General features: G+C 48.5%; 1 protein-coding gene across 2 annotated transcripts; it reads right to left on the bottom strand.

The window, feature by feature from the left end:
- On the bottom strand, nucleotides 1-26,441 carry ssr1 (signal sequence receptor, alpha). 2 transcript variants are annotated; one of them, XM_078413811.1, is made up of 10 exons: nucleotides 26,255-26,441; nucleotides 19,385-19,503; nucleotides 16,483-16,588; nucleotides 14,784-14,911; nucleotides 13,092-13,226; nucleotides 12,075-12,151; nucleotides 10,774-10,852; nucleotides 8,562-8,655; nucleotides 5,943-5,957; nucleotides 1-1,038 (listed from the first exon to the last, which is right to left on the bottom strand). In XM_078413811.1, exons 1-10 carry the CDS (start codon nucleotides 26,334-26,336, stop codon nucleotides 974-976), a joined length of 900 nt encoding a protein of 299 aa, XP_078269937.1. In that variant the 5' UTR covers nucleotides 26,337-26,441; the 3' UTR covers nucleotides 1-973. The 2 variants fall into 2 exon arrangements, with proteins under 2 accessions (XP_078269937.1, XP_078269946.1); XM_078413820.1 differs by lacking the exon at nucleotides 5,943-5,957 and having other exon boundaries at nucleotides 26,255-26,439.
- Nucleotides 26,442-26,862: the final 421 nt, after the last annotated feature.

The raw sequence follows: 26,862 nt of genomic DNA, 5'->3' as shown, positions 1-26,862 counted from the left end.
CAGGTTTGTTGACTTTAATGAGGTCTAATCCACTTAAAAACAGCTCGTTTCAGGCAAATCCAACTTCTCAACGCGGGAGTTTCTGAAACTCCGCCCGTGCGTAACTTGTGCCGAATGGTCTCCAAATAAAGAGGAAGATGTCCCTTTGCAATTAATTAATTTTACACTCCCCCCCCCCCCACCCCCCGAAAAAAAAATCCAAGTTTGCCAAAGAAAAAAAAAAGAATAAAATTCTCATTCGTTTCGCTGTCTGCCCCAGGAAGGTTGCAAAACTCATTTAGCTTCCAGGGATACAGACGGTCTTCCATACGTTTTCACTCGTTACTATGATACTACGTTGGCCATTCCTGTGCGGTGGTTTATCGTACTTAAACCGCCTTGACTGCACACTGGTTCAGAGCGGTGATCCCACAGTGCAAACACTCGGGAACTAAAACAGGATTAAACAAATAACAAACAAACAAAAGAAGAAGTTGATGCCACGATTGTGTAGGCGTGCCAAGTCATGACATGTCAACATGTTTCCATGGACTGTTCCACACGTGAACTAAAGACTCTTCTCTCCCCCACATCTCCAATCTGAGCTGGCAAGAACTGGACCGTGGTGGCCAGGTCTCTCTGTAGGGCCAGAGGAACCCAAGAGCCGCACATCAGACAAAAAAATACGATTTGTCTCGTGACACCGTTCACGTTAAAACACAATTTTTTTTTAAAAACTGGGAGAGAGAAAAAAAAACAAGTACATAAAACATGTTGAGATGGCAAAAGTCAGCAACTTTCAAAACCCCGCGTGCCGTTTCATTAGAAAGTTTTCCCCAAAGAAAATGTGTTTATAAACACTCTGCTGCACTCAGTCCGTTGATTAGGTTGCATATTGTTGGATGGCATCTCTGTGTCTATGTCCACCAGCCACTCGGTCGGTGGAAGTGTGGGCAGGATTCAACACTGAAAGTCGGGGGAACAACTGTGGCCGCTACTCGTCTGAACCCACCGTTCTCTTTGCTCGCTTACGGGGGGACCTCCTGGGGGAGGTTTTGTCTGTGAAGGAATGAAAGTTAAAAACATCGTTAGAACATACGGTACAGTGCAGAAACAGACCGTTCACAACTAACCACCCACACCGACCAACATGCCCCATCTACACTAGTCCCACCCACCCACACCGACCAACATACCCCATCTACACTAGTCCCACCCACCCACACCGACCAACATGCCCCATCTACACTAGTCCCACCCACCCACACCAACCAACATGCCCCATCTACACTAGTCCCACCCACCCACACCGACCAACATGCCCCATCTACACTAGTCCCACCCACCCACACCGACCAACATGTCCCATCTACACTAGTCCCACCTGCCCACACCGACCAACATGCCCCATCTACACTAGTCCCACCCACCCACACCGACCAACATGCCCCATCTACACTAGTCCCACCCACCCACACCGACCAACATGCCCCATCTACACTAGTCCCGCCAGCCCACACCGACCAACATGCCCCATCTACACTAGTCCCACCAGCCCACACCGACCAACATGTCCCATCTACACTAGTCCCACCCACCCACACCGACCAACATGCCCCATCTACACTAGTCGCACCCACCCACACCGACCAACATGCCCCATCTACACTAGTCCCACCCACCCACACCGACCAACATGCCCCATCTACACTAGTCCCACCCACCCACACCGACCAACATGCCCCATCTACACTAGTCCCACCCACCCACACCGACCAACATGCCCCATCTACACTAGTCGTACCCACCCACACTGACCAACATGCCCCATCTACACTAGTCCCACCCGCCCACACCGACCAACATGCCCCATCTACACTAGTCCCACCCACCCACACCGACCAACATGCCCAATCTACACTAGTCCCACCCACCCACACCGACCAACATGCCCCATCTACACTAGTCCCACCCACCCACACTGACCAGCATGCCCCATCTACACTAGTCCCACCTGCCAGCGTTTGGCCCATAACTCTCTAAACCTGTCCTATCCGTGTACCTGTCCAAATGTCTCGTAAATATCATGATAGTACTTGTCTCAACTACCTCCTCCAGCAGTTCATTCAAAATACCTACCATCCTTTGTGTTAAAATGTGGCCCCTCAGTTTCCTATTAAATTTTATACCTTAAATCTAACCCTTCTCATCTTAAACCTATATCCTTGAGTCCCAAAACTGGAATAATAAAATAAGGAAATCAAAGCTGATATATTTTTAAATAAGGTAACGTTTTGTAATTTCTGTTCATTAACCTGAAATTTTATGTTCGCAAGTGATAGGAGCAGAATGAGGCCATTCGGCCCATTAACCACCATTCAATCATGGCTGATCTATCTCTCCCTCCTAACCCCATTCTCCTGCCTTCTCCCCATAACCCCTGATACCCACACTAATCAACAATCTATCTATCTCTGCCTTAGAAATATCCACTGACTTGTGGCCTCCACAGCTGTTTGTGGCAAAGAATCCCACAGATTCACCACCCTCTGACTAAAGAAATTTCTCATCTCCTTCCTAAAGGAACGTCCTTTAATTCTGAGGCTGTGCCCTCTGGTCCTAGACTCTCCCACTAGTGGAAACATCCTCTCCACGTCCACTCTATCCAGGCCGCTCACTATTTGGTAAGTTTCAATGAGGTCCCCCCTCATCCTTCTAAACTCCAGTGAGTACAGGCCCAGTGCCGACAATCGCTCATCGTATGTTAATCCACACATCACTGGGATCATTCTTGTAAACCTCCTCTGGATCCTCTCGTAGAAACATAGACATAGAAAATAGGCGCAGGAGGAGGCCATTTGGCCCTTCGAGCCAGCACCACCATTCATTGTGATCATCCACAATCAGTAACCCGTGCCTGCCTTCTCCCCATATCCCTTGATTCCGCTAGCCTCTAGAGCTCTATCTAACTATCTTTTAAATTCATCCAGTGAATTGGCCTCCTGCAGCAGAGAATTCCACAAATTCCCAACTCTCTGGGTGAAAAGGTTTTTTCTCATCTCCGTTCTAAAAGTCCTCCCCTTTATTCTTAGACTGTGTGGCCCCTGGTTCTGGACTCCCCCAACATTGGGAACATTTTTCCTGCATCTAGCTTGTCCAGTCCTTTCATAATTTTATGTCTCTATAAGATCCCCTCTCATCCAGTGAATACAAGCCCTGTCTTTCCAATCTTTCCTCTCCTGACATGTATTTTTCTGTCTCCACAGATCTTTTGCTTCTGAAACAATTTCTTATCTTCACTGAGAAGAGAAACATAAATTTAGACCAAAAGGCTATTTGTTGAATGTCAATTCAATCCACAGCAAACATGTATAAATTCAATCAGAGAAAATTTGGATAACGGTAGACAAATCAATTGTTACCATGTTCAACATTACCCCATAATAACCTGCATCACATTGAAAACAGCTTTCAATCTTTTTAGAATGTCACAGTAGGATGAGAAAGAGAATCTTTATAACAAGCGGGGAGACACAAAATGGTGGAGTAACTCAGCGGGTCAGGCAGCATCTCGGGAGAGGAGGATCTCAACCCGAAACATCACCCATTCCTTCTCTCTCGAGATGCTGCCTGACCCGCTGAGTTACTCCAGCATTTTGTGTCTACCTTCGATTTTAACCAGCATCTGCAGTTTTTTTCCTACTTTATAACAAGTGCATTAGTAGAAAAAATGTCAGAGATCTACTATCAAATCTCAAACTTAGACCAAGGATTTTCAACCAGCATTGAACAGCTGTATAAAAATAAAAACCATTTGTCAGATGGAATTTGACAAAATTAAGGTTACAATACTGGATTGAAATATGCAAAATATAATGAGACCCACTAATTATTTAGTAAAAGAGTCATAGAGTGATACAGCGTGGAAACAGGCCCTTCGGCCCCACTCGCCCACACCGGCCAACAATGTCCCAGCTACCCTAGTCTCACCTGCCTGTGTTTGGTCCATATCTTGGTTCTTGCTATTGAGGGCGTACAGCGTAGGTTTACTAGGTTAATTCCCGGAATGGCGGGACTGTCTTAGTTGAAAGACTGGAGTGACTAGGCTTGTATAAACTGGAATTTAGAAGGATGAGAGGGGATTTTATCGAAACGTATAAGATTATTAAGGGGTTGGACACATTAGAGGCAGGAAACATGTTCCCAATGTTGGGGGAGTCCAGAACCAGGGGCCACAGTTTAAGAATAAGGGTTAGGCCATTTAGAACAGAGATGAGGAAAAACTTTTTCAATCAGGGAGTTGTGAATCTGTGGAATTCTCTGCCTCAGAGGGCAGTGGAGGCCAATTCTCTGAATACATTCAAGAGAGAGCTAGATACTCTTAAAGATAGCGGAGTCATGGGGTATGGGGGGAACAGGGTACTGATTGAGAATGATCAGCCATGATCACATTGAATGGCGGTGCTGGCTCGAAGGGCCGAATGGCCTACTCCTGCACCTATTGTCTATCCCTCCAAATCTGTCCTATCCATGTACCTGTTCAGCTGTTTCTTAAAGGATGAGATAGTCCCAGCCTCAACTACCTCCTCTGGCAGCTTGTTCCATACACCCACCACTCTCTGTGTGGAACAAGTTACCCCTCAGATTCCTATTAAATCTTTCCCCTTCACCTTGAACCTATGTCCTCTGGTCCTCGATTCCCCTACTCTGGCAGTTCCTTCCCACACATTTGTCTTTTGAGCTCTGCCACAGTACCTGCCTCAACTAATGGCATGTTGGCCTTCATAATGAGAGGATTTGAGTAGAGGAGCAAAGAGGTCCTCCTGCAGTTGTACACGGCCTTGGTGAGACCACATCTGGAGTACTGTGTGCAGTTTTGGTCTCCTAATTTGAGGAAGGACGTCCTTGTTATTGAGGCAGTGCAGTGTAGGTTCACCAGGTTAATCCCCGGGATGGCGGGACTGTCATATGAGGAAAGATTGGAAAGACTGAGCTTGTCCTTCTAAACTCCAGTGAATACGAGAGGGGATCTTATAGAGACGTATAAAATTATAAAAGGACTGGACAAGCTAGATGCAGGAAAAATGTTCCCAATGTTGGGGGAGTCCAGAACCAGGGGCCAAAGTCTAAGAATTAAGGGGAGGCCATTTAAAACTGAGATGAGAAGGAACTTTTTCACCCAGAGTTGTGAATTTGTGGAATTCTCTGCCACAGAGGGCAGTGGAGGCCAATTCACTGGATGGATTTACAAGAGAGTTTTAGATAGAGCTCTAGGGGCTAGTGGAATCAAGGGATATGGTGAGAAGGCAGGCATGGGTTACTGATTGTGGATGATCAGCCGTGATCACAATGAATGGCGGTGTTGGCTCGAAGGGCCAAATGGCCTCCTCCTGCACCTATTGTCTATGCTTCTATCTTTTGTAACCAGCATCTGTCGTTCCTTCCTACACAATTGTCTTTTGAATTCTGTCACAGTACCTGCCTCAACTACCTCTTTCAGCAGCTTGTTCCATACAACCACCAACCATGGAGTAAACAAGCCCCCCCTCCCCCCCCAAAGCTCCTATTAAATCTTTCCCCCCCTCACCTTAAACCTATGTCCTCTGGATTGTTCTTGATTCTCTAACTCTGGGTAAAAGACTGGCCCATTCACCCTATCTATTCCTCTCAGGATCTTATACATATTGGCATGGCAAAAATTAAAACACTTTTAACATTTGGTCGTACAATTGGACCCCTCCCCCCTTTAATATTACGCCCAAGTTTTTAAGGTAATTTAGTTAAGTTTAGTTTCAAGATACAGCGCAGAAACAGGCCATTTCGGCCCACCGGGTCCGCGCCGACCAGCGATCCACGCACATTTTTTTGTTCGGAAAAGAAACAGTAACAGTATCACAACCTCAATTATTTAGCTTAATTTTAGTAAAATATATACACATGAACAATGGAAATGGTGATCTCACCTCGTCTACTCTGCACTGAAGGTACAAGAAAAGGCAAAGCAAAAGATAGCAAACGTTAGAATCAAAGGCTTAGAAACAGTGTTCTTTCGATAGAGAGCCGTGCAGGGGCCTGTTTGAAAGCAGGCCGACATTTCTTCAGCTCAACATGCACAAAAGCCATTTCAGTCACAATGCCATTCACAATTGGGGCAGTCACGGTGGCGCAGCGGTAGAGTTGCTGCCTTACAGCGAATGCAGCGCCGGAGACCCGGGTTCCATCCCGACTAAGGGCGCCGTCTGTACAGAGTTTGTACGTTCTCCCCGTGACCTGCGTGGGTTTTCTCCGACATCTTCGGTTTCCTCCCACACTCCAAAGACGTACAGGTTTGTAGGTTAATTGGCTTGATATAAATGTAAATAAAATTGTCCCGAGTGTCTAGGATATATATTAGTATGCTGGGATCGTGGGCCGAAGAGTCTGTTTCCGCACTGTATCTCCAAAACTGAAACTAAAAAACTAAATTGAAAGCACATCCAAAATCAGAATTTAGTTTAGTTACGAGATACAGCGCAGAAACAGGCCCTTCGGCCCAACGGGTCCGTGCTGACCAGTGATCCCCGAACACTAACACTTTCCTACACTAGGGACAATTTTTTACATATATACCAAGCCAATTAACCTACAAGCCTGTACGTCTTTGGAGTGTGGGAGGAAACCGGAGCACCCGGAGAAAACCCACGCAGGTCACGGGGAGAACGTACAAACAGCACCCGTAGTCAGGATAGAACCCGGGACCCTGGTGCCGTGAGGCAGCAACTCTACCGCTGCGCCACCATGCCGCCCCTATTTAAACCCTTATTTAAAAAGCCTTGTTGTCAGAAGTCTGCTGAACCCTGATACAACAGGTTAAAATTAGCTAAAGCACTCGTCAGTGAGGAAGAGTTTGCCAAAGTGGCTCGTGAATTTAGAGTGCACTCTTTCACTAAAGTTCACCCACATATAATCAATAACAATCAAACAAAGCAGCAAAAGCTAGAAAGAGCCAGCGTAGAGTCAGAGAGAAACAGGCCCTTCAGCAGAACTTGCCCACACCGACCAACATGCCCCATCTACGCTAGTCCCACATGCCCGCGTTTGGCCCAAATCCCTCAAAACCTGTCCTATCCAAGTGTCTTTTAAGTGAAGTGATAGTCCCTGCCTCAACTATCTCTGGCAGCTCGTTCCATTCACCCACCACCCTCTGAGAAAAAATTGCCCCTCAGGTTCCTAAACTTATTTCAAACGCCTTGTCCGAAGACTGGTGAATCCTGATACAGATTTGAATTAAAAAAATCTTGCCCCTCCAGAGTATCACTGGGGTGCTGCAAACTACGAGGAATATTTCAAGAACTTCCTAAGAACAGGCTAGTTGTCCCAGAGAGGGAATGGCAGGAGTATTGGCTGAGATATGTGGATCATTGCAAGGCACGGTTGAGGTGCCGGAAGATTTTCTAGACTGTTTTCTCAGGAACGCCAGAGGTCGGGTGGGGGGGGGGGGGGGAGAACTCATGGAGGCAAATCAAATTCTGAGAGGCATAGCTAGTGCTGGAGTAACTCAGCGGGTCAGGCAGCATCTGTGGAGAACATGGATAGGTGACGTTTCACAGAGTGCTGGAGTAACTCAGCGGGTCAGGCAGCATCTGTGGAGAACATGGATAGGTGACGTTTCACAGAGTGCTGGAGTAACTCAGCGGGTCAGGTGGCATCTGTGGAGAACATGGATAGGTGACGTTTCACAGAGTGCTGGAGTAACTCAGCGGGTCAGGCAGCATCTGTGGAGAACATGGATAGGTGACGTTTCAGAGTGCTGGAGTAACTCAGCGGGTCAGGTGGCATCTCTGGAGAACATGGATAGGTGACGTTTTGGCTCCGAACCCAAAATTGCCACCTGCCCATGTTCTCCAGAGATGTTGCCTAACTCAGAGTTTCTCAACTCTTTGAGTCTTTAAAGACTGTTAGCTTATGATAAAGTTTCTGCAAGTTAATTGCATAGTTAGATTTTCCACAAACGACTGATGCTCATCATCTCTAAGTGTTGACGGTTTTATGTCGACCAGAGCTGGCATCTGAGAGATTCAACTTTAACAGGAGCAAATGTAGAGGAGGATGGGGGTTTAAGAGTTAGCGTGTACGTGACGGATTGCGTGTTGCGCCTGGTGAGTCTGCTTTACTTACTTAGAACTGCTAGCTAAAGTACAACAGGTTGTTTTTCAGAACTGCAGAGGGTGTTGTGACTAGAGGAGAGAGGCCTGATACCAAGTCGTTCTGCAGAGAACAACAAGTGTGTTCTAGACAATGGGAACCGGTGCAGAAATGTGCTGATTGTGTGACTAGCTGGACCCGTGACCACTCGTGTATAAATATACCGCCGGGGCACAGAATAATGGAGTGGGGCCGCAGCGAGGAGCCGGCAAGTACGTGACCATACTCGCAGTGGCTCTCCCACTCGCGCTGTGTGTTGTGACTATCAGCGTCTGATGGTGTTTGTTATTTCAGAGAGCGGACGGGCTTTAACACACACACCAACGTCGCCACCGATACAGGCAAGGCAGCAGTGCGGGTTAGATGTGAATGGGACTGTGGCCACGGAGGCGACTTACTGATCTGATTGAGGGTCTCCTGCGGAATCCAGCTCATGTCCACATTGTTGTGGGTAGACGTCCCCATCTCCACCTTAGAGCTTGGCCGCCTCCTCTGATTGAGGGAGAAAAAACAAAGCAAAGGTAAGGCAAAAACAAGAGTACAACAAAGCAGTTTAACAACCCACACCAGTGCAGCAGGACTAGAAGCAATTTGGAAGAACATAGAAAATAGGTGCAGGTGGAGGCCTTTTGGCCCTTCAAGCCAGCACCGCCATTCATTGTGATCATGGCTGATCATCCACAATCAGTAACCCGTGCCTGCCTTCTCCCCATATCCCTTAATTCCACTAGGCCCTAGAGGTCTATCTAACTCTCTCTTAAATCCATCCAGTGAATTGGCCTCCACTGCCCTCTGTGGCAGAGAATTCCACAAATTCACAACTCTCTGGGTGAAAAAGTTTCTTCTCATCTCAGTTTTAAATGGCCTCCCCTTTATTCTAAGACTGTGTGGCCCCTGGTTCTGGACTTCCCCCAACTTTAGGAACATTTTTCCTGCATCTAGCGTGTCCAGTCCTTTCATAACTTTATACGTCTCTGTAAGTTGAGCTGAAGGGCCTGTTTCCACACTGTTCCACTCTGTGCACATCTCCTTTTAAGTTTGCTGTTCTCATCTTGTTGTTCGTCCTTTGGGTTGGAAGATGACCGTGACTTCACTTTCAGTTGGAGGATTGGTGACTGTGGGTCCGGAAGTGACTGGTGAGGCCAATCCGGGCCCGGAAGGCACGCCCACTCGTAGGACACAAGTGGATGGCTGCTGCAGTGGAAGTGGAGATAGCCCGGGCCGTGCGCGCGGTGCGTTTCCTCTGGGCCTCTGCAGTGCGTCTGTTCTCTGCTGCACGGGCTCCTGTGGTGAGCTTGCTACGCCAGGTGGGACGGTCCAGAGCAAGAGACTCCCAAGTGCTGAGGTTGATGTCCAAGTCTTTGAGGGACACTTTGAGGCAGTCCGTAAACAGTTTCTTCTGTCCTCCTACTGAGCGCTTGCCCTGACACAGTTCTCCATACAGAAGCTGTTTTGGCAGTCGACTCTCGGGCATTCTGATGACATGGCCTGCCCATCTGGCTTGGGCTTTCCGTAGGAGGGTGTGGACGCTGGGGATTCCGGCCCGTTCCAAGACCTCTGTGTCGGGAATTTTGTCCTGCCACCTGATGTGAAGGAGTCTGCGTAGGCAGCTCAAGTGAAAGTGGTTGAGCTGTTTGGCATGTCTGCCGTAGACAGTCCAGGTCTCACTGGCATAGAGAAGAGTGGTGAGTACCACTGCACGGTAGACCTTCAGCTTGGTGGTAAGGCTGAGTACTCTCCGCTCCCAAACATTCCCACGGAGTCGCCCAAAGGCAGCGCTGGCCTTGGCAATCCTGTTGTTGACCACAGCGTCAATGTTTCCCACTCGCGAGAGTGTACTACCCAGATAGGTAAAGCAGTCGACTGCCTGTAGGTTCTGCCCCTTCACCGTGATGTGTGGTTCCTGGTAGGGCTTTCCAGGCACGGGCTGGTACATAACTTCAGTCTCATCTTAAAGCTATGCCCTCTGGTTTTTTACATTTCCACTCTGGGAAAAGGGTGCTGAATGTCAACCCAATCCATGCCTCACAATTTTGACTTCTACCAGGTCACACCTCAACCTCCGACGCTCCAGAGAAAGCAATTCAAGTCCGTTCAACCTCTCCTTATAACCATTGAGTCATAGAGTGACACAGTGTGGAAACAGGCCCTTCGGCCCAACTCACCCACACCGGCCAACAATGTCCCAGCTACACTAGTCCCACCTGCCTGCGTTTGGTCCATATCCCTCTAAACCTGTCCTATCCATGTACCTATCCAACTGTTCCTTAAACAATGGGATAGTCCCAGCCTCAACTACCTCCTCTGGCAGCTTGTTCCATACACCCACCACCCTCTGTGTGAAAAAGCTACCCCTCGGATTCCTATTAAATCTTTCCCCTTCACCTTGAACCTATGTCCTCTGGTCCTCGATTCCCCTACTCTGGGCAAGAGACTCTGTGCATCTACCCGATCTATTCCTCTCAAGATTTTGTATACATCCAGTGAATTGGCCTCCACTGCCTTCTGTGGCAGAGCATTCCACAGATTCACAACTATCTGGGTGGAAAAGTTTTTCCTGGTCTCATTCCTAAATGGCCGACCCCTTATTCTCAAGAAAGCTGGACTTACTTTTCTCGACTCCCGGAGCTGGTGAATCCCGACCACGACCAGCAAGCCCAGGCCCGTCAGGAACATGTACAAGAAGATGCTGCAAGTCAAAATGGTTTTATTAAAACAACTAGACGACCCGTGGACCCGTTGGGTTCCCACTGTGACCACGGTCGATGGAAAAAACCCCCCACAATTTTAATATTATTGAGTGGTCAAACTTTAACTTGAAGAAAATTTGAGCATTTACCTCAGGAGTCATCGTTCAACGAAGCACGCGTTAAACGACAACATCGAACACGGAGGTATTAGATCAAAATGGCGATGTTTATATTATGGGATATGTGTCCGAAATACAGCCAAAACGGTACACGATAGCGCAACAATTTGAACAAAACTTGATACTGCACACCACGGGCAAATGGTGAGTAAGGTGGGCCTAAAGTTGTTGCGCTATCATGTGCCGTTTGGGCTGTATTTCGGGAACATACATACATACATCAGGAGAGTTTTAGTAACAAAATAGATTTATCATGACCTCGTGTCGAGAAATGAAGCAGAAAAAGATCATCAGCATGAATAGAAAAACACATACACAAACTCAACACCAGACACAGACTGCCTGGGACATCATGATGCATGAAGTTTGTACAAGTGGTTGGTGAGACCACACTTGGAGATACTCTGAATAGTTACAGTGCTGGAGTAACTCAGTGGGTCAGGCAGCATCTCTGGAGAACATGGACGGGTGACGTTTCACAGAGTGCTGGAGTAACTCAGCGGGTCAGGCAGCATCTGTGGAGAACATGGATAGGTGATGTTTCACAAGAGTGCTGGAGTAACTCAGCGGGACAGGCTGCATCTGTGGAGAACATGGATAGGTGACGTTTCACAGAGTGCTGGAGTAACTCAGCGGGTCAGGCAGCATCTCTGGAGAAAAATGGATAGGTGACGTTTCTGGTCAGAACCCTTCTTCAGACTGATCCCATGGAGGAGTGGAGGGGAGGACAGGCCAATTTTTGATAACTAACTGAATTTGCAAAAGGATGAGTTGACATTTTGGATTGGACCCTTCCTCAGTCTGAGTTGACACAGACTCGATGGGCCGATGGACCCGTTTCTGTGCTCTTCTCTAAACTAAACTAAATTGATCAACGGTGAAGAACAGCGAAGATAAATGTTTAGATTGTCCCCACAGTGGCAAGTATTAAAAAGCAGCATAATTAAAACAGATAACTAAACGGAACACAACTGGACAAGCATTTCATCAAATTGCATAGTCCTTTTACACGAATCTAAAGCAATCCACTTTGATCACTTACGTCTCCCCATCCATCCCATCCTCACGTTCTGTTATTGTAACAGTCTGGTTGAAAACTGCATCACGGAAAATATTGGCCTGAAAAGAGAAAGGATCAGAGTTGCACGGTATCAGAGTTTACGGCAACTGCCACCACTCCTGCCTCATCTCAGCTAGTCCCACTTGTCCGCATTTATTTTTCTTTAGTTTATTGTCACATGTACCGAGGTAAGGTCATAACTTCAGGAGCAGAATTCGGCCATTCAGCCCATCAAGTCTGCTCCGCTATTAAATCATGGCTGGTCTATCTTTCCCTCTCAATCCCATTCTCCTGCCTTCTCCCCATAACCCTTCACAACCAGTGCAGTGAAAGGCTGTTTTGTTGCATCTTATCCAGTCAGTGGAAAGACTCTACATGATTACAATCAAGCCCTCCACAGTGTGCAGGATAAAAGGGAGTAATGCTTAGTGAGAATAAAGTGTAGAAACGTCTGATGAAAGATAGTCTGAGAGTGTCGAATGACGTGCATGGGACAATAGACAATATGTGCAGGAGGAGGCCATTCGGCCCTTCGAGCCAGCACTGCCATTCAAAGTGATCATGGCTGATCATTCTCAATCAGTACCCCGTTCCTGCCCTCTCCCCATACCCCCTGACTCCGCTATCCTTAAGAGCTCTATCTAGCTCTCTCTTGAATATATTCAATGAATTGGCCCCCACTGCCTTCTGAGGCAGAGAATTCCACAGATTCACAACTCTGACTGAAAAGGTTTTTCCTCATCTCAGTTCTAAATGGCCTACCCCTTATTCTTAAACTGTGGCCCCTGGTTCTGGACTCCCCCAACATTGGGAACATGTTTCCTGTCTCTAGCGTGTCCAATCCCTTAATAATCTTATATGTTTCAATAAGACCCCCTCTCATCCTTCTAGTCTCATCCCAGTCGCTCCATTCTTTCAACAAATAACCGTCCGGCCATCCCGAGGATTAACCTGGTGAACCTGCGCTGCACGCCCTCAGTAGAGGAGGAGATTGCTTACATTGGCGTCCTTGTAGTTGAGGTTGATGACTAATCCAAATGGCCGCCCTCCCATGGGCTCGGCGGGGATGAAGGAATACTCAAACGTTGCCTGACGTTGAGACGGTACCAGCGTGTTCAGCTGCAGTGCAGTGAACTGCCAGGAGAGAAACAAACACTGGCGTTATTCTGCAACACACATACTGAGCAAGACAGCAAGACCACAAGACACAGGAGCAGATGTAGGCCATGTGGCCCATCCAGTCTACTCCGCCATTCAATCATGGCTGGTCTATCTCTCCCTCGCAACCCCATTCTCCTGCCTTCTCCCCATAACCCCTGAAGCCCGCACTAATCAAAAATCTGCCAATTTCTGTCTTTAAAATAACCATTAAAATTGGCCTCCACAGCTGTCTGCAGCAATGAATTCCACAGATTCACCGCCCGCTAGCTAATGAAATTCCTCCTCATCTTTCTCAAGGTCCACCCTTTAATTCTGAGGCTGTGCCCTCTGGTCCTAGACACTCCCACTAGTGGAAACATCCTCTACACATCCACTCTATCCGGGCCTTTCACTATTCGGGAAGCTTCGATGAGGTCCCCCCTCCTCCTTCCAAACTCATCATGTTCATGTTGGGCACGGACACTGTGGGCTGAAGGGCCTGTTCCCTGCTGTACTGTTCTATGTTCTATGATGCATGAGATGCTGAATTACAGGCCTTCAAACGCTCATTATGTGTTAACCCAATCATCTCCAGGAGCAAGCTTAAAACCAGTTTTGGGAGTGAAGTTTAAATCTTTGACAAAAAGTAGTTAACTCAGCAGATGGTCTCGAAGATGGTCAACCTTCGATCAGCTGAGAAGGTTGTTGGCTGCAACCTTCCCCCCATTGACGAACTGTACACTGCAAGGGCCAGGAAGCGAGCGGGCAAGATCATCTCTGACCCCTCTCACCCTGGCCACAAACTCCTGGAAGCACTTCCCTCTGGAAGGCGACTCCGGACTGTCAAAGCAGCCACAGCCGGACATAAAAACAGCTATTTTTCCCACGAGTGGTAGTTCTACTCAACAACCAAAGTCTGCGGTCACTTTTTGCTCTGGTTTATTTACACTCACATGTTTAAACTGTAATGTTGTATTCGTAATGTTTTAATGTTTTATGCTTTATTCTTAATTGTTTACTGTATGTTCGTGTTGTTACTTACGAGCGGAGCACCAAGGCACATTCCTTGTATGTGCACATACTTGGCCAATGGCATCAAGGCCATCCACCCAGCAACTGCTGCTGCCCTGGCCTGGACCTCTACCCTGACCTACAACTTTAGGATGTGCAAGTCATACACAAGAAGATGATACATGGCCAATAAACTTATTCATTTATTCGTAATTGAGATAAGGAACTGACGATATGGGAATCTTTAGTGCGACACAGTTGAAGTGGATTAGATAAATTTGGAATCTCTGAAACATTTTGAATTTCAAGGAGACAAATGTGTTACTCACCAAGATGATTTACTACATAGAACAGTGGAGCACAGGAACAGGCCCTTCGGCCCACAATGTCCGTGCTGAACATGATGCCGAGTTAAACTAATCTCCTCTGCCTGCACGTGATCCATATCCATGTGGCAGCCTAAAAGTATCTTGAACGCGACGTTAACTCAAACTCTTGCTATGCTACATAATTAGATGTACTAAATAAATAAGCACTCACATTCTGAATGTAGAACTGGTAATCCTGAGGATAACGGAATGAAGCATCCAACGATTCCACAACAAATTCTTCGTTGCCCTTGTTCGTGAATCCAACCAAGAATTTCACGATGTTGTTGGCGGGGAAATCTGAGGGGCAATGAAACATAAACATCAGCCAAAACATAATCACCTGATGAGCCAAATCATTATGCCCACCTGCCTAGCATGCTGTTGGTCCTCCGTGTGCAGCCCCATACGCAGCAGGGTGTGATTCACTGTGTATTGTGACACATTCCTCCCGTCACCACCATTAACATTTTCTGTGACTTGTGCCACAGTCAACCTTCTGTCGGTTCGGACCAGACGGGATAGCCCACGTTGCCCTCGCACATCGATGAGAATAACTGAACGTGGTGATAGGATCGACCGACCGACCGCCCGCCCCGACGTGCAGCGGCCGTGTCTTCGCCCGCCCCGGATCGCGGGGCTTGTGTCAGACCTTTCACCGTCCGGCGCGGCCTGGAATGAGGCAACTACAACAGCCTGTCCGCGGGAGAAGATGGCAGGGGAAGAGAAAAGACATTTTGGCCTTCCGTCACAGTGAGGAGGGGACTAGAGGACACTCACTGTGATGGATGTTTCTGGTTTTTGTTTTGTGTTGGTTGTGATTGTGTGTGAAATTGTTTATTTTTATTGCTCTATTGCTGGACTGTGGGTGACCTTTCATTTCACTGCACATCTTGTATGTGTATGTGACAAATAGACTTGACTTGAGGATAGTTCAGTTGCTTGATAACAGTCGCGTCATGACAGGAACCCAACGGGTCCACGTGTCGTCTAGTGACTAATAACAGTTAGCGAGGTAGAAAATGATAAGTGACAACAGAAATGTTAAATCACAGGGAGATAAATATAACCTATGATGAATCCGTGAAGTGAACAACACAAACACAAAGAACTGCAGACGCCAGCAATCTGAGCAAAACACAGAGTGCTGGAGGAACTCAGCGGGTGGGGCAGTACCTGGGGAGGGAACGGACAGGCAACGTTTCGATTTGGGAACCCTTCTCCAGCCGAACAAGAGAGTCCCGACCCAAAACTTCACCTGTCCATTCCCTCCCCAGATGCTGCCCGACCCACAAGAACTTCTCCAGCTCTTTGTGTAGTGCAGAATACAAACAATATTTGGGGACCAAGCGCAGGCTCGGCGATCGTTCCGCTCAACACCTCCGCTCAGTCCGTCTTAATCTACTTGACCACCCTATTGCTCAGCACTTCAACTCCCCCTCCCAGTCTGACCTTTCTGTCCTGGGCCTCCTCCATTGTCAGAGTGAGGCCCAGCGCAAATTGGAGGAACAGCACCTCATATTTCGCTTGGGTAGTTTACACCCCAGCAGTATGAAGATTGACTTCTCTAACTTCAGATAGCCTTTGCTTTCCCTCTCTCTCCATCCCCTCCCCAGTTCTCCCATCAGTCTTACTGTCTCCAACTACATCCTATCTTTGTCCCACCCCCTCCCGACATCAGTCTGAAGAAGGGTCTCGACCCGAAACGTCACCCATTCCTTCTCTCCCGAGATGCTGCCTGACCCGCTGAATTACTCCAGCATTTTGTGTCTACCTTCGATTTAAACCAGCGTCTGCAGTTCTTTCCTAAACATTTGTGGGCAATTGGATTAGAAGGCACAATGAAGCTGTGCCTCAGTGAGTTTCCCTACCGTCTCCCCTCACGAACAAGATGGTCGTGTCAGCGCTGGGAGAAGCCTTCGGTTCCCCAAAGGCCGAATCTTCTTCCTCCTCTTCCTCTTCCTTTTCATCTTCCATCTGCAACAGGTGAACAAAGTCACAACAAACTTGCACAATACACTGGGACTGATTAGATGCAACAATATGTACACATTTAGATTCGTTTATTGTCATGTTTAGTTTAGTTTAGAGATACAGGGCGGAAACAGGCTCTTTCAGCCCACCGGGTCCGCACCAACCAGCGATCCCCGCACACATACACTATCCTACACCCTCTAGGGACAATTTTTACATTTACCAAGCCAATTAACCTACAAACCCGCAAGTCCTTGGGGTGTGGGAGGAAACCGAAGATCTCGGAGAAAACCCACGCAGGTCACGGGGAGAACGTACAGACAGCGCCCGTAGTCGGGATGGAACCCGGGTCTCCGGCGCTTCGTTTGCTGTAAGGCAGCAACTCTACCGCTGCGCCACTGTGACCGCCCTGAGGTACAGGGAAAGGGTGTTGTTGCATGCTATCCAGTCAGTGAAAATACTATACATGATTACAAGCAGGCCGTCTGTAGCGTAGATACATGATAAAGGGAATAACCTAGAGTGCAAAATAAAGTCCAGTCAAGTCTCATTAAAGATAGACCAATGTCTCCAAAGAGGTAGACAGTAGCTCAAGACTGCATTCTAGTTGGTGATAGGATGGTTCAGTTGCCTGATAACAGCTGGGAAGAAACTGTCCCTGAATCTGGAGGTGTGCGTTTTCACACTTCTGTACCTCTTGCCTGATGGGAGAGGGGAGAAGAGGGAATGGCCGGGGTGAGACTGGTCCTTGATTATGCTGCTGGCCTTGCCGAGGCAGCGTGAGGTGTAGATGAAGGTGATGGAAGGGAGGTTGGTTTGTGTGATGGTCTGGGCTGCGTCCACAATACTCTGCAATTTATTGGGTGGAGCTGTTCCCAAACCAAGCTGTGATGCATCCTGATAAAATGCTTTCTATGGTGCACTAACCATAGTGAAGCTTAGAATTCAACAATGGGCCATGAGCGAAGGGGTGGGCTTGCTTGTTTGAAGTTCCCTAAATTTAGAGAATTTAATGTTCAAAGTGAAGTAACTCAGCGGGTCAGGCAGCATCTGTGGAGAACATGGATAGGTGACGTTTCAGAGTGCTGGAGTAACTCAGCGGGTCAGGCAGCATCTGTGGAGAACATGGATAGGTGACGTTTCACAGAGTGCTGGAGTAACTCAGCGGGTCAGGCAGCATCTGTGGAGAACATGGATAGGTGACGTTTCACAGAGTGCTGGAGTAACTCAGCGGGTCAGGCAGCATCTGTGGAGAACATGGATAGGTGATGTTTCACAGAGTGCTGGAGTAACTCAGTGGGTCAGGCAGCATCTGTGGAGAACATGGATAGGTGACGTTTCACAGAGTGCTGGAGTAACTCAGCGGGTCAGGCAGCATCTGTGGAGAACATGGATAGGTGACGTTTCACAGAGTGCTGGAGTAACTCAGCGGGACAGGGAGCATCTCTGGAGAACGTGGATAGGTGATGTTTCTTCAAACTGATTGTGGTGTAGGGGGGGGGGGGGGGGGTATGGAGAGCTGCAAGGGCAGGGAGAATTGTGGCAGGCAATGGGTAATATAGCCTTTTATGAAATACCAGTTCATAAGTGATGCAAATATTTAATAGAAATGCTCCTGTGATTGAATTAAACGTTAAAGCACAATGATTTGAATCTTAAGAGATTTCTCCACCAAAACCTACACCACTAAAACCACAGAATCAGATAGTACGATGATGAGGTGTGATAAGCTTTCATTCTCTGTCAAGATCACATTCACAGATCAAGGTCAATATTCAATAACCGCAATCAGTGCAGGGTAAAAATATAAAGAGAAAGTTCATTAAGTGTGGAAATTTGGGAAAGAATATTTCTTCGAACATTTTACGCTCAGCTGGTAGAGATGCTGCCTCAACGCCAGAGACTCGGGTTCAATCCTGACCCCAGCTGCTCTCCGTGTGGAGTCTGCACGTTCTCTCTGTGACTGTGTGGGTTTCCTCCCACATCCACAAGATGGGCAGGTCTGATGGTTAACTGGCCCTCTGTAAATGTCCCCTGGTGTGTAGGTGGGTAAGTGGATGAGAAAGTAGAATTGGTGTGAACGGGTGATCGGTGTGGACTCGGTGGGCTGAAGAGCCCAGTACAGAGGGGGGAGGGTCGGGAGGGAGTCTCCCTGTGGGTCTGCTCCTGGGCCTGGCCAAGATGGCCGCTCACGGGTCCAGGCAGCGGATAGTCGACGGCCACACAGGGGTCGGCTGCCCGACCCTTTTCCAGGGTTACATCCATGCTCGCGTGTCCCTGGAAAGGGAACACGTGGTGTCCACGGGGATGCTGGACGCCTTCCGTGAACGCCGGTCGCCGCGGGAGGCCGAATGTATTGTTGACAAAGTTGGCAAAATATTAATTTGATAACAGTTTTGTTTGTAAGCTGCCGATACAGGCAGCCTTTGATTTGATCGCGTTACTACTTTGTATGTTTGTTTTTGTTTTGGAATAAAGTATTTGTATATAAAAAATAAATAAATAAACAAATAATGGTCCGTTTCTGTGGATCTTTGACAAGGACCAAAAGGTAAATATCATCAGATCCAAGGCAAGTTGGGAACTTGCATCCGAACCAGGCTTAGCTCTTAGGGCTAAGGGAATCAAGGGATATGGGGTAAAAGCCGGAACGGGGTACTGATTTTGGATGATCATATTGAATGGCAGTGCTGGCTCGAACGGCCAAATGGACTACTCCTGCACCTGTTTTCTATGTTTCTATTTTTCATGGCTGTGCCTGACAATCGACCGTCGGCTCAGCAGAATAATGAAACTCACAATGTCTGTCGTATCATCTTCCTCTATTTCTGCTTCATCATCTTCATCCTCCACCACAGAATCATCGATTCCTTCTTCATCCTCAGTGGGGTCATCGGCAGCAACTAACAGCCCTGAACCTGCGGCAGACAAAGACTTTAAATCACGGCAACTCTCCCATTCACACGATGGGAACTGCTCCCCCTGAAGGTTTAGATGTGACCAGAAGACACAAATAAGTAGACGCAAGGAACTGCAGATAATGGACTCTTGCCTGGTGCAAAGTGCTGGAGTAACTGCGTGGGTCAGGCAGCAGCCGCGGAAGGAAATGGGAAAGGGACGGGGGACATTTCAGTACGTCCATAAACAGGCCCCTCAGCCATGCCCACCAACATGCCCCATCCACACCATCTCCCACGTGCCACATTTGATCCATATCCCTTTAAACCTGTCCTATCCAGAGAAACATAGACAATAGGTGCAGGAGGAGGCCATTTGGCCCATCGAGCCAGCACCGCCATTCATTGTGATCATGGCTGATCATCCACAATCAGTAACCCGTGCCTGCCTTCTCCCCATATCCCTTGATTCCACTAGCCCCTAGAGCTCTATCTAACTCTCTCTTAAATTTATCCAGTGAATTGGCCTCCACTGCCTGACTCCACTGAGTTAGATAGAGCTCTTAGTGATAGCGGAGTCAGGACGTCCTTGCTATTGAGGCAGTGCAGGTTAGGTTCACCAGGTAAATCCCTGGGATGGCGGGACTGTCATACGAGGAAAGATTGGAAAGACTGGGCTTTTGTTCACTTGAGTTTAGAAGGATGAGAGGGGATCTTATAGAGACGTAACAAATTATGAATGGACTGGACAATGCAGGAAAAATGTTCCCAATGTTGGGGGAGTCCAGAACCAGGGGGCACACAGTCTAAGAATAAAGGGGAGGCCATTTAAAACTGAGGTGAGAAGAAACTTTTCCACCCAGAGAATTGTGCATTTGTGGAATTCTCTGCCACAGAGGGCAGTGGAGGCCGATTCACTGGATGAATTTAAGAGAGAGTTAGATAGAGCTCTAGGGGCTAGTGCAATCAAGGGATATGGGGAGAAGGCAGGCATGAGTTACTGATTGTGGATGATCAGCCATGATCACAATGAATGGCGGTGCTGACTCGAAGGGCCAAATGGCCTCCTCCTGCACCTATTTACTATGTTTCTGTGTTTCAATTAGCTGCCAGAGGAAGTTGTTGAGGCAGATACTACAACATTCAAAATACATTTAAATCATAAATCTTTCCCCCTTCACCTTAAACATTTGTCGTCTTGTTTTACCCTGGTCTTCGCTCTATCTACTTCCCAAAAGGTTTTATTCACTTCTTTAAGATCACCTCTTGTCGTCCTGCACTCCAAGGAATAAAGTCCCAGCCCGCCCAACCTCTCCCCATAGCTCAGGCCCACAAGTCCTGGCAACATCCTGGTAAACCTTCAGGTGTTGGAGTAAATCAGCAGGTCAGGCAGCATCTCTGGCAGACATAGACAGGCTAGAACCTTCTTCAGGATATGGATACGGGTGTAGTAGGGTAGACGGTGTATTGACTGGTTGCATCATGGACTGGTTTGGTAACTTGTTTGCCCAGGAATGCAGGCATCTACAGAGAGTGGTGGACACTGCCTGGTCGGTCCATAGAGTGATACAGTGTGCAAACAGGCCCTTCGGCCCAACTGACCCAAACCGGCCAACAATGTCCCACCTGCCTGCACTTGGTCCATATCCCTTCAAACAATAGACAATAAACAATAGGTGCAGGAGGAGGCCATTCGGCCCTTCGAGCCAGCACCGCCATTCAATGTGACCATGGCTGATCATTCTTAATCAGTACCCCGTTCCTGCCTTCTCCCCATACCCCCTGACTCCGCTATCCTTAAGAGCTCTATCTAGCTCTCTCTTGAATGCATTCAGAGAATTGGCCTCCACTGCCTTCTGAGGCAGAGAATTCCACAGATTCACAACTCTCTGACTGAAAAAGTTTTTCCTCATCTCAGTTCTAAATGGCCTACCCCTTATTCTTAAACTGTGGCCCCTTGTTCTGGACTCCCCCAACATTGGGAACATGTTTCCTGCCTCTAACGTGTCCAACCCCTTAATAATCTTATATGTTTCGATTAGATCTCCTCTCATCCTTCTAAATTCCAGTGTATATAAGCCTAGTCGCTCCAGTCTTTCAACATATGAAAGTCCCGCCATTCCGGGAATTAACCTAATAAACCTACGCTGCACGACCTGTCCTATCCATGTACCTGTCCAACTGTTTCTTAAATGATGGGATAGTCCCAGCCTCAAATACCTCCTCCAGCAGCTCGTTCCATACACCCACCACCCTCTGTGTGAAAAAGTTACCCCTCAGATTCCTATTAAATCTTTTCCCTTCACCTTGAAACTATGTCCTCTGGTCATCGATTCCCCTACTCTGGGCAAGAGACTCCGTGCGTCAAAGGTAATCGATGTTCACCTTGCCGATTCTTGTCACTTTGAGTTTAGTTGTAAACCTCAAGTATTTTTAATTTTGTGGGTTGACTAATATTTTATTCTGAAAGGTCACCTTTTTGCACCTTATTTCAAGAGTTGCGTCTGAGTTTCATTGTCACGTGTGTGAAAACGGAGCACTCCTGCAGCAGCATAACAGGCCTGTAGCCACAATGCACACTGATAAAATCTATATTAAACAGAAATTCAATTAATTAATAACCATAGTATTAGTGCAAGCAAGAAGTAGTGTGTGCAATCAAAGGCAACTGTAGAAGATCATATGTGGGATGAAAACTGCAGATGCTGGTTTAAGACGTTCCAGAATAGATAATAGATAATAGGTGCAGGAGGAGGCCATTCGGCCCTTCGAGCCAGCACCGCCATTCAATGTGATCATGGCTGATCATTCTCAATCTGAATTCAAAATAACGTAAATCAAAAGCAGTTTAGGTGCAAAGGACTGAAGTTTGCACAACAAAGCTTCGTACTGCTTGCAACATGACCATTGCAATATTTAAGAAAGTTAGGCATAGAAACATAGAAAATAGGTGCAGGAGGAGGCCATTCGGCCCTTCGAGCCAGCACCGCCATTCAATGTGACCATGGCTGATCATTCTTAATCAGTACCCCGTTCCTGCCTTCTCCCCATACCCCCTGACTCCGCTATCCTTAAGAGCTCTATCTAGCTCTCTCTTGAATGCATTCAGAGAATTGGCCTCCACTGCCTTCTGAGGCAGAGAATTCCACAGATTCACAACTCTCTGACTGAAAAAGTTTTTCCTCATCTCAGTTCTAAATGGCCTACCCCTTATTCTTAAACTGTGGCCCCTTGTTCTGGACTCCCCCAACATTGGGAACATGTTTCCTGCCTCTAACGTGTCCAACCCCTTAATAATCTTATATGTTTCGATTAGATCTCCTCTCATCCTTCTAAATTCCAGTGTATATAAGCCTAGTCGCTCCAGTCTTTCAACATATGAAAGTCCCGCCATTCCGGGAATTAACCTAATAAACCTACGCTGCACGACCTGTCCTATCCATGTACCTGTCCAACTGTTTCTTAAATGATGGGATAGTCCCAGCCTCAAATACCTCCTCCAGCAGCTCGTTCCATACACCCACCACCCTCTGTGTGAAAAAGTTACCCCTCAGATTCCTATTAAATCTTTTCCCTTCACCTTGAAACTATGTCCTCTGGTCATCGATTCCCCTACTCTGGGCAAGAGACTCCGTGCGTCAAAGGTAATCGATGTTCACCTTGCCGATTCTTGTCACTTTGAGTTTAGTTGTAAACCTCAAGTATTTTTAATTTTGTGGGTTGACTAATATTTTATTCTGAAAGGTCACCTTTTTGCACCTTATTTCAAGAGTTGCGTCTGAGTTTCATTGTCACGTGTGTGAAAACGGAGCACTCCTGCAGCAGCATAACAGGCCTGTAGCCACAATGCACACTGATAAAATCTATATTAAACAGAAATTCAATTAATTAATAACCATAGTATTAGTGCAAGCAAGAAGTAGTGTGTGCAATCAAAGGCAACTGTAGAAGATCATATGTGGGATGAAAACTGCAGATGCTGGTTTAAGACGTTCCAGAATAGATAATAGATAATAGGTGCAGGAGGAGGCCATTCGGCCCTTCGAGCCAGCACCGCCATTCAATGTGATCATGGCTGATCATTCTCAATCTGAATTCAAAATAACGTAAATCAAAAGCAGTTTAGGTGCAAAGGACTGAAGTTTGCACAACAAAGCTTCGTACTGCTTGCAACATGACCATTGCAATATTTAAGAAAGTTAGGCATAGAAACATAGAAAATAGGTGCAGGAGGAGGCCATTCGGCCCTTCGAGCCAGCACCGCCATTCATTGTGATCATGGCTGATCGTCCCCAATCAATGACCCGTGCCTGCCTTCTCCCCATATCCCTTGATTCCACTAGCCCCGAGAGCTCTATCTCCCTTAAATCCATCCAGTGAATTGGCCTCCACTGCCCTCTGTGGCAGGGAATTCCACAAATTCACAACTCTCTGGGTGAAAACGTTTTTTCTCACCGCAGTTTTAAAAAGGTACATGGATAGGATAGGTTTAGAGGGATATGGACCAAACGCATAAGGTAGGACTAGTGTAGATGGGACGCAGATAGACACACAATGCTGGAGTAATTCAACTGATCAGGCAACATCTGTGGAGAACAACGATAGGTGACATTTCACAGAGTGCTGGAGTAACTCAGCGGGTCAGGCAGCATCTCTGGAGAACAACGATAGGTGACATTTCACAGAGTGCTGGAGTAACTCAGCGGGTCAGGCAGCATCTCTGGAGAACAACGATAGGTGACATTCCACAGAGTGCTGGAGTAACTCAGCGGGTCAGGCAGCATCTGTGGAGAACATGGATAGGTGACGTTTCACAGAGTGCTGGAGTAACTCAGCGGGTCAGGCAGCATCTGTGGAGAACATGGATAGGTGACGTTTCACAGAGTGCTGGAGTAACTCAGCGGGTCAGGCAGCATCTCTGGAGAACAACGATAGGTGACATTTCACAGAGTGCTGGAGTAACTCAGCGGGTCAGGCAGCATCTGTGGAGAACATGGATAGGTGACGTTTCACAGAGTGCTGGAGTAACTCAGCGGGTCAGGCAGCATCTCTGGAGACAAGGAATGGGTAACGTTTCGGGTCGAGACCCTTCTTCAGACTGAGTCAGGGGAGAGGGAGATACAGAGATAAGGAAGCGAGGCAAAGGGGATGGAGATCAAGGAAAACGTAGAATTGTAGCTGGAAGGTAACAACAAAGCAAACAGAGATAAAATGTAATCGAGGTCAGTCAGACTGGCTGGAGAACTAGGAAGGGGGAGGGATGGAGAGAGAGGGAATGCAAGGGGTACTTGAGGGTGCTGTTCCTCCAATTTGCGCTGGGCCTCACTCTGACAATGGAGGAGGCCCAGGACAGAAAGGTCAGTGTGGAATGGGAGAGGGAGGTTAAAGTGTTTACATAGAAAATAGGTAGAGGAGGAGGCCATTCGGCCCTTCGAGCCAGCACCGCCATTCATTGTGATCATGGCTGATCATCCAAAATCAGTACCCCGTTCCTGCCTTCTCCCCATATCCCTTGATTCCGTTAGCCCTAAGAGCTAAATCCAACTCTCTCTTGAAAACATCCAGTGAATCGGCCTCCACTGCCTTCTGTGGCAGAGAATTCCACAGATTCACAACTCTCTGGCAACCAGGAGGTCAGGTAGGTTCAGATGGGACAGACACAAAATATTGTGTCTATCTGTAGTTTAACCAGCATCCGCAGTTCCTTTGCACACATTTAGATGGGACACGTGGGCAAGTTGGGCAGAGGGGCCTGTTTCCATGCTGTATCACTCTGACTCTCTAAAGCGAGCAAAAGCCTGCAAACCCAAAATTAACTGCAGACTGCCACGGGTGCAGTTCCACAGATGAGGGAGGGGAGCAGGGAAGAGTGGGGAGGAGAACAGTGATGATGGAAGGGAGGGGGATAGAGAATACAGTGAGGGGGGGAAGGCAGGAGAGGGAGAGAGTGAGTGTGGGGGAATTGGCAAGGGGGAGTCAGTGTGAGTGTGGGGGGGGGAATGAATGTGTGTGTGGGGGGGGGGATGAATGGGGAGATGGTGGAGTGGGGGGAAGATAGAGAATACAGTGAGGGAGGGGGTGATGAATGTGTGTGTGTGTGGCGGGGGGCAGATGGAGAATACAGTGAGGGGGGAATGAGTGTGTGTGTGTGTGGGGGGGGGGAGGATAGAGAGTACAGTGGGGGGTGAGGATAGAGAGTACAGTGGGGGGGAGGATAGAGAGTACAGTGGGGGGGTGAGGATAGAGAGTACAGTGGGGGGGAGGATAGAGAGTACAGTGGGGGGTGAGGATAGAGAGTACAGTGGGGGGGGGGGGGGGGGGGGATGATAGAGAGTACAGTGAGGGAGGGGGGGAGGGGGGCAGTGAGCTGCTGCTGCTGGGCCCGGCCCACTGACACGTCAGCGTAACCCGGGTGAGAAGACACAGACAGGCCGGCCTGTGTTGGCCGGGGTCCCCCACACAACACAACACAACACTCCCCCCATGCCAACACCCTCACCCCACACCCCCCTCTCCCCGCACAACTCCATACATCCCCACCCCCTCCACAACCACACTCACCCCCCTCCCTACCCTACACACACCCCCACCCCCAGCCACGACAGTCCGGGGGGAGAGCCCCCTCCCCCTTCCTTCCCTCCCTCCCTCCCTCCCTCCCGCCCGCCACGACAGGCCGCGGCCTCAGTCAGTCAGTCAGGCCCAGACAGTGCGGGGCCTGGTGGTGGCGGCAGGAGGCAGCGGGCCCGGCGGCCTGGGCTGTGGGTGGGTTTACCTGGTCCCCGCTGCAGCAGCAGGGTGAGTGGCCCGGCCAGGAGGAGGGTAAGGAGCAGCAGCAGCGACGGCGGGCGGAACATGGCGGCGGCGGCGGGACCGGCGATGGCGGTGATCGGGGGAGAGAGGAGGAGGAGACCCGCCGTCAGTGGCAGCACGTCGCCTCACGTCTCACGCCCGCCGTCAGCACGTCAACACGTCACCTCATGTCCCACGCCCGCCGTCAACGTCAACACCCCGTCCTCAACGGCAGCACGTCAACGTCAACACCCCGTCCTCAACGGCAGCACGTCAACGTCAACACGTCACCTCATGTCAACGTCAACACGCCGCCCTCAACGAAGCAAGCCGTCCTCAAACGGCAGCACGTCAACAAGTCGTCCTCAACGGCAGCACGTCAACGTCAAAGGCAGCACGTCAACGTCAACGGCAGCACGTCAACGTCAACACCCCGTCCTCAACGGCAGCACGTCGCCCTCAACGGCAGCACGTCAACGTCAACGTCAACACCCCGTCCTCAACGGCAGCACGCCGCCCTCAACAGCAGCACGTCAACGTCAACACCCCGTCCTCAACGGCAGCACGTCAACGTCAACAAGTCGTCCTCAA

The sequence above is a fragment of the Rhinoraja longicauda genome, chromosome 2 (assembly GCF_053455715.1).
Source record: "Rhinoraja longicauda isolate Sanriku21f chromosome 2, sRhiLon1.1, whole genome shotgun sequence".
Lineage (NCBI taxonomy): Eukaryota > Metazoa > Chordata > Chondrichthyes > Rajiformes > Arhynchobatidae > Rhinoraja > Rhinoraja longicauda.
This window is presented reverse-complemented; position numbering and strand designations above follow the sequence as displayed.

What these genes read in the sequence shown, in the direction of transcription:
- ssr1 (XM_078413811.1), bottom strand. Translation starts at nt 26,336, where the DNA reads ATGTTCCGCCCGCCGTCGCTGCTGCTGCTCCTTACCCTCCTCCTGGCC. An exon ending in AAGATGATACGACAGACATT is followed by an intron (nt 16,589 to 19,384) that starts GTGAGTTTCATT and finishes CACCTGTTGCAG; the next exon opens with ATGGAAGATGAAAAGGAAGA. An exon ending in GATGGGATGGATGGGGAGAC is followed by an intron (nt 10,853 to 12,074) that starts GTAAGTGATCAA and finishes TTTGACTTGCAG; the next exon opens with CATCTTCTTGTACATGTTCC.